The sequence below is a fragment of the Octopus sinensis genome, linkage group LG3 (genome assembly GCF_006345805.1).
Source record: "Octopus sinensis linkage group LG3, ASM634580v1, whole genome shotgun sequence".
NCBI lineage: Eukaryota > Metazoa > Mollusca > Cephalopoda > Octopoda > Octopodidae > Octopus > Octopus sinensis.
The window spans coordinates 45,896,089-45,908,588 of record NC_042999.1 but is presented as its reverse complement, the minus strand read 5'-3'; the positions used below and the strand labels follow the sequence as shown (position 1 = coordinate 45,908,588).

Below are 12,500 nucleotides of genomic sequence, written 5' to 3'. Positions count from 1 at the left end.
TCTATCAGTGTCTTTTTGCCAAATTATGTAATTACAGGGGTATAAAGAAAACCATTTGGTTATCAAGGGGTGGTGGTAGTGGTGGGACAAACACAAAGACACACACATAAAGCTATATGCATAAAAATCATACATACATATGTACATATGTATATAATAAGGGATGACCACTAAGTGGACATCCAATATGCTAGAAGAAGATCATCTAGATGATCATCTTCTAGCATATTGGATGACCACTTAGTGGTCAACTCTTATCATACGCATGTATTACAATTTTTCTGAATTTTCAGATTTTTATATATGCTAGGCTACTGGTTTTAAAATGATGTTAATTAAATTAATATTCAGTTTATCACCCTCATTATGTACATATGTATATATGTCATTAATCAATTCTGTTTCAAGATTTCTTGCCAATAGAGAAAGAGTCAGTTTCTAACTTAGATTCAAGGCTCCTTCATTGGAATTTCAACAACATCAACAGGGTATGGTATTTTTGCATGTATGTGTGTATATGTGAAGTATTTGGACTCAGTGCATGTGTAGATATTTTGTTTTATGTATGTATTCTCATGCATATAGTTGCATATCAAGATATGCACATATATAATTAAATGATACATTTCTAGAAAGTTTTACAGATTTTTACAGTTCCAGTGATGGCTAGGATCTGCAGTCTTCAAATCAACTTTTTCCTTTCTGATTTTAAGAAGCCTAATTTCTCAAGACTGGCACTTAGGCAATGTGTTATATATCCCTGTGTCCCACTATGTATGCTTTAGTCGAGCAAATCAACCCCAGGATTTATTCTTTGTAAACCTAGTACTTATTCTATCTGTCTCTTTTGCCGAACCGATAAGTTACGGGGACGTAAACACACCAGCATCAGTTGTCAATCTTGAAACAATAATGAGCTTCTTTCAGGATCTGTCTATGAAATCCACTCACAACACTTTGCTCGGTCCAGGGCAATAGGAGAAGTACTATGCAGTGGGATTGAAACCAGAACCATATAATTGGGAAGCAAACTTATTACCCCACAGCTATAATACCTGCACCCATGAAAAGATAAGTAAAATTTAAGTACTGGCATCGATGGTATAAACTAATGCCCACCCCCTTCAAACTTGTAGGCCTTCAACCTATGTTAGAAATTATTATCTAATGCCTACTTTGACAACTTTCTGCAACTATGAGACAGAGAAATTTCAGCTAGCTGATGTAAGCCCCCCACCCACCATGTTGTGTTGTGTGTGTATGTTGCATTTCATCCTTTGTGTTGTCTTCAATGCATTGGGCCCATATGGGCAATGAAAGAATCGTCATCATCATAATTATTATTGTTGTTGCTGTTATTGTTCTTGTTGATATAGTAAATTAATCTGACATTGTGAGCTCTGAGAAAACTCGCAACCTAAGTATAAAGACAGTTGGGAATTTTATAATGTTGCAATGTTTTTTTTTCTATTTATCATAATTAGAATGTAATATATTACATTCTCAAATATTCCACTGCTTGCAAAAATTCAATGCAAAAGAAAATAATTATTAAAAAATAGTCATTAAAAAAAATAGAGAGAACAGATAATCAAAATAGACTTATACACACTACACACTCTCTCAACTATATATCATGAAAATGTTTGAAACACCCTAAAATTATCAATGTAAAATATTTTACAAAGGTGACACACAATGCTTATATTATTTCCCTGGTTCTATAAACAAAAGTTTACCTACCTTGCCATATTTTGAGAAAAACTTTATTAAAACGCCTTCATCGACATCAAATGGAAGTCCTCCAACAAAGACCTTTTTAGTCTGATTCTCAGACACTGTCTGTTCGGACTTGGATTCCCCTGCCTAAAACAGAAAAATGAATTAAAAATTAGCAAATTACTAAAGTGAAATGATATACAAATTACCTCCCAAGAAAATAGAAAAACCGCAAGCATAAAAATAATACAAAGAAAATTTAAAAGTCGTTTATTTCTTAGAGTAGTTGTTTCCTCTAAGAAATAAATAGCTTTTATCTTGTAGCTTTTAACAGTTTAATTTGTATGATTATTTTTCCATTTATCAAATCAATAGCTGAGGTAATAAGAAAAGGTGAAAACTGAGAAGGCCACAAAACCTTCAAATGTGGCAATAAAGATACTAAAGACATCAAAGACCAGATAAATGTAAATCTATTCGCACAAATATAACTAACTAGATTATATGAAAGTGGGATGATATCTTTGTTATTAGAGGAGCAAAACTGGGCAATATAACTAAAAGACTAAATCAGTGCTTGAGAATAAAGAGTTCAAATACTGCCACAGTCAGCTCAGAGATTTTCATCCTTCTAACATCATTAACATAACTACCAAGATCAAACCAAGACATCTAAGATATGTAGAAGTTAAACAGTGTATGATGAGGCAGAAATGAAGTAGCAACAAGAGATAATTGTAGGCAGAAGATAATATCAAGAAAGATGGTGGAATGCAATCAAGTTCGAGAGGAAAAGCCTAAAATTATGGAGCAATGAACAGTGATTATCACCAGTGCTGATATTCTAATATAAGAAGACAGTTCTGAAGACAAAAGTTAATGTATGGAAGCAGCAAGGACCCTTTACATGACCATTTTACCTGCAAGAAACAACAACCAATCTTCCTCAAATCACACCACTATCTTAAATAGAGGATGCATTGGGCATTATAGTGGTTCTTAAGATAAAAATATAATGGGATGGTTATAGCTGTAATACTTTTTAGCATAGATTTTCTCATTTATTCCTGACCTAGGGGTAAAAAAACAGCAAAAATTAACCTGACCTATACAAACTTTTCCACATAAAACTGCCATCTGTGAAGACTAAATCAATAGAACAACCTCAGTAGAGATAGCAATGTGATCATGTTATGAATACAGCAGCTCTGTACCCAAGAAGCTAGCAATGTAACAAAAACATTAAGCCATTACAACTGCTTGTAAATAATGTTGAACACTGAGATAAACTATGTCACTATTTGAAAATGCTGCTTCTAACCAGGAACAAGAAGTATCTTAATTGGTTGTCACTGATTATCATAGCTGAAAGCAATGAAAGCTTTCTGTGTTCTCATGGAAAAGATAAAGTTTAGACACATAAAATACGAAATGAGTCAAAGGGGGAAAGGTGAGAGTATATAATGATGACAAAAATCTAGTGCATTGTGAAGGAAGTTAGGATTAATAACCAACAGATTTCTGGTTTCCAAAAGAAGAAGGGGGGAAAAAAAGGACAAGAAGATTTGACTGACTTTAGCCATCAGATAAAAGTCAATGATACAGACACATAAATAACAAGAAATCTACTTTAAAAATCAATCTTAGAATGGTGCTATTCACTTCTATGACTCCGGCATGTAGAATCAACACCAGTTTATTTCATCTGTGTTTTCTGCTCATTTATTTGTAGTAAAACAGCAAGCTCTTGTTATAAGTATTTTTCCTTGCAGTTTTACAGAACAAAGTATATAAAGCTGTGAATAAAAGAAATGGAGTGGTTCGGAAAAAATCAGTACGAATTAAATCTTTAAGAGAATAATGTCAATGGTTTGATAATAAAGAATATTTTCTTTTCTTTTAAATTCATTCATAACCATAAGGTGAAAGAAAGACAAAAAAAAAGAGAAAAAGGAAGCTGAACTAAAGAAGAAAGATTTTTGTTCCTTTTCATGTAAATTCTTCCAAATTCTATATTGTAGGTTATTCTTAGTTTTTGTAAGAGTGTCTAGAATAACATTACGTAATGTGTCCTTTCTTTCCTATGATAGTAGCACTGACTCAGGAATGAAGTTTGCTAAGTGGGTGCAAACCCTGGTCTAAATATTTTATAAATAAGGTCTTATTGTTTTTTTTATTATTTATTTTTGTTCTTTGTTTTTTGGGGAAGAAACCTAATTTCAAACTACTTTTAACAGATCACTTTTTGCACACTGTTTTCTAAACCTGAGAAAAGTAAGTAGGGGTGCAAATATCGATGGTGCACCTCCCCAAAATTTTAGGAAGTGCACTTACACTCCCTATTCCCAGTCCCATGGATAGTAGGGTGTGATTTAAATGAGACTTGGCAGTTATTTCTAGCAGGCCAAGTGACCATGCAGATGCTCTTCCATCTTGTTAATTTAAAAAGTTTATGTTCTTTCGGAAAGTATTGCTTTGAATCAGTCCCACTGATGGAAGGATGTGAATTGAAGGAGACTTGGCAGTTATTTCTAGCAGGCCAAGTGACCATGCAGATGCTCCTCCATCTTGTTAATTAAAAAAGTTTATGTTCTTTCGGAAAGTATTGCTTTGAATGTAATTCTATGGAACATTGACATAGAAATATACGAAGCTTTTACTTGGTCATCATTAGTTTAATTGCTATAGCCAACACCTGGACACTTGAATACATTACTGACACTTCAGAAAGTGCAAACCTACACAATTATCATTATCATTACCATCACCTTCGTCAGTGTTACCATCACCACCACTACTATACCATCTTCATAATCATCATCATCTTCATCACAGATGCACAGTATTATACGTCTGCACATTATTGCATTATCTCACTGTTGAAATCTAAAATGTTATCAGTCTTGGTTCAGTCTATGGATGCCTGCAATGGCTAGGAGCACCTCCACTCCACAATAATGGTCTCTGTTCTTCACAGCTGGCTGGCTTTAAACCTCTACAACTCAGGCAACCCCCAGCTTGCTTGTCTTTCCACCTCTTGCCACTCTTGGTTCAACCTACCTCCCATTTTTGCCACACTAACCAATTCTACACATAATCTTTCATCTCCAGATCATCATCCATCTGAAATCCTCTCCCAGCTGATGGTTTTTTTCCTGCAGAAGTTGACTTGCAACAGTTTAAGTAAAATCTTAACATTAATAACTTCAATCTCAACTAGTCTTGGACACCCTGCAAGGTTCACGAGGCCCTGTCACTTTCACCAGACTCAGTAAGTAAAAGAATATGTTGGTTTGGGTCCAAATCTAATTGGTTAATCCAGCTTGGTCCATTCAAACTTTCACCAAAAATATCAATGTCCCAAAATTTAGATCTTAAGAACATACAAGTTCCAATTTTCAACACAGGTCGTTTACTACACGTAAAATACACCATTTATTTTCATAATCATCATCATTATCACCATCATCATTGTCATTATCATTTTAATATCTGCTTTCCCATCCTTGCATTGTTTTTTTTATTTATTTGATTTTCTGTTGCATTGAACAAGATTTTTTTAAATGACTACTCACTAGAACCCTTGACAGCTTGTCAACCCAGCTGTATATACAAAGCATGGTAAATATTCAGTGTGAATTGAAAAGTTTGCCAGCTGAGTACCTGTATTATGGTAGTATGTAGCACTTGAAAGATAGATAAATAGATACAAAAGAGGGGGAGAGGAGGGTAAAGCAGAGAAGGGTTTGAGTGAAAGATCAGAAAAAAAGTGTTACATTTACCAATTATAGAGCTATCATGTAAAAATTCTTTAATACAGAACATCATGTGTACAATATCATATAGTAGACTCCAGAAGGATGAAAGCCAAATTTTACCATAGCAGGATTTGAACTTAGTATGTAAAGAACATAACAAAATACCATAAGACATCTTTGTTTTACTATTAAACTGCTGTCCTTTAAAAATCCATAGCATTCATAGATTTATAAAGAAAAAACAAACTGCTCTACATGGGCGTGGCTGAGTGGTAAAAAGCTTGCTTCCCAACCACATGGTTCTGGGTTCAGTTCTACTGTTTGGCACCTTGGGCAAGTGTCTTCAATTATAGTCTCAGGCCAACCAAAGCCTTGTGAGTGGAGGTGATAGAAAGAAACTGAAAGACGCCCATTGTATGTGTGTCAGTTTGTCACCCCCACCATTGCTTCACAACCAATGTTGGTGTGTTTACATCTTTGTAACTTAGCAGTTCTGCAAAAGAGACTGATATAAGAACTGGGCTTACAAAGATTTCTTTGGCTAAAAAACCCCTGAAGGTGGTGCTCCAGCATGGCTGCAGTCAAATGACTGAAACAAGTAAAAGAATAAAAGAATATACTGATGTATATAGATATGTAGAGTAAATCAAGTGATTCTGGTGGTTGCAGGTATGGCTGTGAGGTTAAGAAGTTTGCTTCTTAACCCCATGGTTTCAAGTTCAGTCCCACTGCATGCTACATAGGGCAAGTGTTTTTTTTTTTTCTACTATAGCTTTAGGCCAACCAAAGCATTAGGATTTGGCAGACAGAAACTGAAAGAAGCCTGTAGTATGTGCGTGAGTGAATGTATGTGTGCGTGTATGCATGTGTGTGCACACATAAGCATGTATGTGCATGCATGTATGTGGTGCTGAATGTGTGTAGTGCATGTGTGTGTGTGTGTGTGTCTCCTTGTGTTGAAATCATGCAATAGTTGTAAACGAGTGTCACTGTCGTACAAGAGGGGTTGTTCAATTTCAGTCTTCTGTGAAAATATGTCTGACCAAGAGGAAATATTATCTTACTTGGAAACAGGTGAGGGCTAGTGATAGGAAAGGCAGCAACATATTTTGTTTCACCCATGCAAACATGGAAAAGTGGCCATTAAAGTGATGATGATGATGATGATGATGATGATGATAACAACAACAGCAATGATGAAGATGAGTAGGACAATGATGATGCCGATGATGATGTTCTCCACCAGATTTTGGCCTTGTGTCTATACAAGCAATCAATATTATGGATTTTTAATTTAAAATCACTTGTACGACATGAAACTAAAACGTAGTATGTCTAATGTTTAAATTGCCTACAATCTTGTTCGTGCAATGTTGTAAACAGCAATTAAAATAGATTTTATACCATCATTACTTAAAGCTTCACATTACCACAATATATTGGAAGAATTAAATGCTTTTTATGAAACTTGAAGTAACGATAGTGTAAAATCTTACTTTAATTATGTTATTCTACTTCTTCATGTTATTATTATTATTATTATTATTATTATTATTATTATTATTATTATTATTATTATTATTATTATTATGAAGGCAGCGAGTTGGCAGAATCGTTAGCATGCTGGGTGAAATGCTTAGTGGTATTTTGTCTTTACATTCTGAGTTCAAATTCTGCCAAGGCTGACTTTGCCTTTCATTCTTTCAGGGTCAATATATTAAGCACCAGTTGCATACTGGGGTTGATCTAATAGACTGGCCCCCGCCTCCCCCACAATTTCAGGTTTTGTGCCCATAGCAGAAAGGATTATTATTTTTATTAATATTATTAAGGCAGAGAGCTGGCAGAATCGTTAGCATGCCGAGTGAAATGCTTAGCAGTATTTCGTCTGTCTTTACGTTCTAAGTTCAAATTCCGCTGAGGTCAACTTTGTCGTTCATCCTTTTGGAATCAATAAATTAAGTACCAGTTGTGTACTGGGGTCGATCTAATTGATTGGCCCCTCCCCCAAAATTTCAGGCCATTTGCCTAGAGTAGAAAAAAACTGTTAGCATGCCAGGCAAAATGTTCAGTGGCATTTCATGTCTTTACATTCTGAGTTCAAATTCCGCCAATGTCGACTTTGCCTTTCATTCTTTTAGAGTTAATAAAATGAGTACCAGAGTTGATGAAATTGACTAATCCCCTCCCTTCACATTTCAGATCTTGTGCCTATATTAGAAAGGACTGTTATTATTACCTCCACCTTAGAGAAGGTAGAGGTATTGTTTTCAGTCGTGTTTGTTTGCCTGTGGACAAGATATCTAAAGAACTGCTGGATAGATTCGGATGAAACTTTCTGGAATGTTTGGCCTCGTGACTGGCATGAACTGATAAGATTTTGGGATCGATCTGGTACTGGACAAAGATTCTGGATTTTTTTTTTTTACTTAATTTTTGAGGCATGAGCAAAGGCGTTCATTTTCAGTATTCTCATTTCTGAAAGCAGTCGAGCTTATTTCAGATATTCTTATTTTAAAAATCATCTCCGGCTAATCGTTGAGAGAACATTGTTGTTGCCTTGGTGGAGGTTTGTGCTCTCTGAGTGCTCTTGTTCGAGCAGTGCTCCCTGGAATTATTTCAGGCCTTGTGCCTATAGCAGAAATGATTATTAGTAACATTAGCATCATCATCATCATTATTATTATTATTATTATTATTATTATGAGAGTAGACTGGCAGAATCACTAGAATGCTGGAAAAATGCCTTGTAACATTATGAGTTGAAACCCCACCAAGATCAACTTTGCCTTTTAGCCCTTATGGGGTTCAATAAAAGGTACTAATCAAGTACAAAGATCAATGTGATCACTTAACAACTTCTCAAAAAGTGTTAGCCTTGTGTCTATTTTAGAAAATTATTATTGTTACAATTCACTCTCTGTATTATCATTCATAAATATGTGTGTGAGAGAGAGAGAGAGAGAGAGAGATGGCTTGGCTGGCTAAAACTTCAAAGTCAGTGAATGCTATTCTTGCTAAAGAATGATAAATTTTTACTCTTCCAAAAATTATTGAGTAGACCTTTAATTTAAAGTAAGATTGTTTTTATTATAACATAAAAACAAACATTTATATGTGTACATGTGTGTGTGTGTGTGTGTGTGTGTATCTATACACACATACATATATATCACTCCCTCACTTGACAAACATATGCACACTTTCTCTCAGGAAAGAAATCGGTTGCATTTAGACCTACAGAGGGATGGGCTCTGAACACACCCCTACTATACTCATCAGGAGTCATGGTTTCCACCAACAGCCCGAAACAGTAAGGACATCTGGTATACCTGACTGACGAAAGAAGGCTACGACTGACCCGTCTTTATTTGCCTCTACTTCTAATTGTTGTTTCTCCTATTTGCCTTTGTATCATCTATCTGTCCAAACATTTTATTGTCCTCCATTGTGTTTTTGTTGCATTTTATATATGTGTGTGTGTGTGTGTGTGTGTGTGTGTGTAGGTGCAATGGCCCAGTGGTTAGGGCAGTGGACTCGCGGTTTCGATTCCCAGACTGAGTGTTGTGAGTGTTTATTGAGCGAAAACATCTGAAATTCCACGAGTCTCTGGCAGGGGGTGGTGGCAATCCCTACTGTACTCTTTCACCACAACTTTCTCTCACCCTTTCTTCTGCAGGCCTGGTCACTTAGCCAGTGGGGTGGTGTCATTTGAAGGCTAAAACAATGCAAAGTGCATTGTGATCAGCGATGTGTAGCAACATCTGATAGCCTGGTCAGTCATGTGACATCATGTATATATATATATATATATATATATATATATATATATATGCGGGTGGCACGTAAAAAGCACCCATTACACTCATGGAGTGGTTGGCGTTAGGAAGGGCATCCAGCCGTAGAAACACTGCCAGATTTGACTGGGCCTGATAAAGCCTTCTGGCTTCACAGACCCCAGTAGAACCGTCCAACCCATGCTAGCATGGAAAACAGACGCTAAACGATGACGATGATGATGATGATGATGATGATGATCATAATGTTCAACTGGAAACTAATTTGGCAAAACTTAATCCTGTTTTGATCCCTGGCAACCATGAATCATATTCACAAGTAACATCATTCATTTTGTGTGTGTGAGAACAAGTAGTATATATAAATACACACACACACACACATTATATATATATGAATGTATGTATGTAAGTATGTATGTATGTATGTATAATTATGTGAACAAAATTGTGTGCAATTATATATGTTTTTTAAAAGACACAATCAATACCATCAAAATTTGATTCATTGCATAATTCATTATAACTGTATAACATTACCTTCACTTGTGAAAGTGAAAGTGAAACTTAGCAATGTCCTCTAATAACTGGCTCCATCACCAAGCACTGCAGATAATTATCAGTCTACCCCAAAAACACCACCACCGCTGCTGCCACCACCACCAAAATTCTGCCTAAAGCCTCCACCTACTGCCGCCACTACCATGGTTTCATAACATGAATGTAAAGTAAATTTGTTACTTAATAATTGCCAGACGTTGTAAATGGAAGCCTTCTGATTACAAGCTTTCCTTTTGCATGATGCAAGGCGTTAATAAAACAAACAAGAACAAACACACAAACAAAAAATTAAATAAACAATTAGTTTGACTTTTATACAAATAATGATCAACGTGTTTCAAGATCAAAAACTAAAGGAGTTGCTGAAAAGGTTCAAAGAATAATTCTAGTAATTTTGATGCTGTTGGCAAATTTAAACCGCATCTCGTTATTCTCATTTAGAAGTGGGGAAAGTGTTTAGTCAGCCATCTCTCAAAGATGATTCAATATTGCTCAGCTCAAAAATCCAGATTCAAATGTTTTCACACTAAAACATAGCTTAATGAATAATAAGGATGGAGTGGAGAGATTGTTTAATTATTGATCGTGTCTAATTCTAATAAAAACAAAATAGCATTATCTACAACTACAGGAATATCTAATAAATGGATTTTATGGAAGTATGAAAACATCATATACTCTTTCACTTATACAAAAAAGACCTCTCAAGATAAAGGAAAAGAAAGCACAAGATTTATATCCTGAAGTGGTTCTCTCCCCTTAAGGAGAATATCCATCCACTCTAACATCTCATAGTAGACTATTTTTTCTGTCTCTCTCAATTAAAACCATTGTGTTGTACTTCTGGATAAATCAAGTAAGTCTGATTGCTTCAGTTCTGACACAGACAAAAGATTGTTTCACTGGTAATTTACAGTAGAATGGTGTAAACAGGAAGAGTATCCAAGACTAGAAATAATTGTTTCAAGAAAAAAAAAAAACCTGTCCACACATGCTATAATGGGATAATGAGTATATAAAAGCTGTGTGTGTGTGTGTGTGTGTGTGTGTGTTTAGTGCATTCATAAACTATCTTTACAACTTCTACAAAATATTGTATTCTATCATCTAGATGTGCTGCATACAACCAACAGAGCCCACATGTAAGTTTTCTGATGTTTCTAATAAAACCTCATTTGTTTTCCAATGAACTCTGAGTTACCTTTTCTTCTTAAATTTTTCAAACTATAAAGGTTTTTTATGGACACCCTTTATATATATTATATATATATATATGTGTGTGTGTGTGGTGTGTGTGTGTGTGTTTAGTGCATTCATAAACTATCTTTACAACTTCTACAAATATTGTATTCTATCATCTAGATGTGCTGCATACAACCAACAGAGCCCACATGTAAGTTTTCTGATGTTTCTAATAAAACCTCATTTGTTTTCCAATGAACTCTGAGTTACCTTTTCTTCTTAAATTTTTCAAACTATAAAGGTTTTTTATGGACACCCTTTATATATATATATATATATATATATATGTGTGTGTGTGTGTGTGTGTGTATATATATATATATATATAATTTTTTCTGAAACTTCAGATTTTTCAATATTCTAGAACACTGGTTTTAAATTGATATTAATCAAATTAATATTCAATTTTTCACCCTTATTACTTAAAATTAAAATTTAAATAGCTATGTTCTCTAACTGGCAAAATATATATATATATATATATATAGTACAGTTCTGTGATGCTAAGATCAACAAAAAAATGTACTCAGTTTGGGGAGAGATAAATATTATTAGTGCTTGATGATTGTGCTAGGACATCAAACATGTTAAAAAATACTATCTGGCATGCTCTCAGCACATAAAATTAGCACATAAAAAAACATATATAGCGTTTTTATATATATATATATATATATATATATATATATATATATATAAGTAGTTTTTTATAACAAATGTTTGGTAAATCCAACTAATTGCTCAACAGGTACATTAAATTCATAAAGAGTCCACTTTGAATTTCTAATCTCTTCAATCTAGGATTTGAATTATAATAATTTATTACTTTATATATTGTGCTTCCTTCCTGGATTCTCAAAAGAATTTTACCATCATCATCATCATCATTGTTACAGCCACCACTCTATCACCATCATCATAGTATAAGTATGGTTATGTCTAAGAAGGTTCAATAATGGCTTCTCATCTCACAATCCATTAGGATGTTCCTTGTCAAAAAATATTTCAATTTGTCCTTGGCCTAGATATCTAAATGTACAAACCTTTACACAACAGTGGACAACAGGAGTAAAAGTGCTCTATAGTATCATCATCATTTAACATCCTCTTCCCATGCTGGCATGGGTTGGACGGTTTGACAGGAGCTGGCCAAGTAGGAGCCCTTACCAGACTTCTGTATCTGTTTTAGTAGGGTTTGCAGACAAATAATTTTGAAATTGTGACGTATATTTGCCATTTAAATATGGCTAACCCCTAAGGGTGGATGCTACTGTAGTTTGTAGCACCAGGAGGACACCTCCTCCAGCTGGCTTTAGACACACTTTCTGTGCCCTATCTGTGCCCTAGAAAGTGTGTCTAAAGCCAGCTGGAGGAGGTGTCCTCCTGGGGCTACAAACTACAGTAGCATCCACCCTTAGGGGTT

General features: G+C 34.8%; 1 protein-coding gene across 1 annotated transcript in view; it reads right to left on the bottom strand.

Moving 5' to 3' along the window:
* Positions 1-12,500, bottom strand: part of LOC115209444 (putative mediator of RNA polymerase II transcription subunit 26) — a 581,370-nt gene that overhangs the window by 170,616 nt on the left and 398,254 nt on the right. Inside the window, exon 5 of the mRNA XM_036500957.1 lies at positions 1,744-1,866. Coding sequence (XP_036356850.1) covers positions 1,744-1,866 — 123 coding nt within the window. The remainder of the gene's footprint in view (positions 1-1,743; positions 1,867-12,500) is intronic.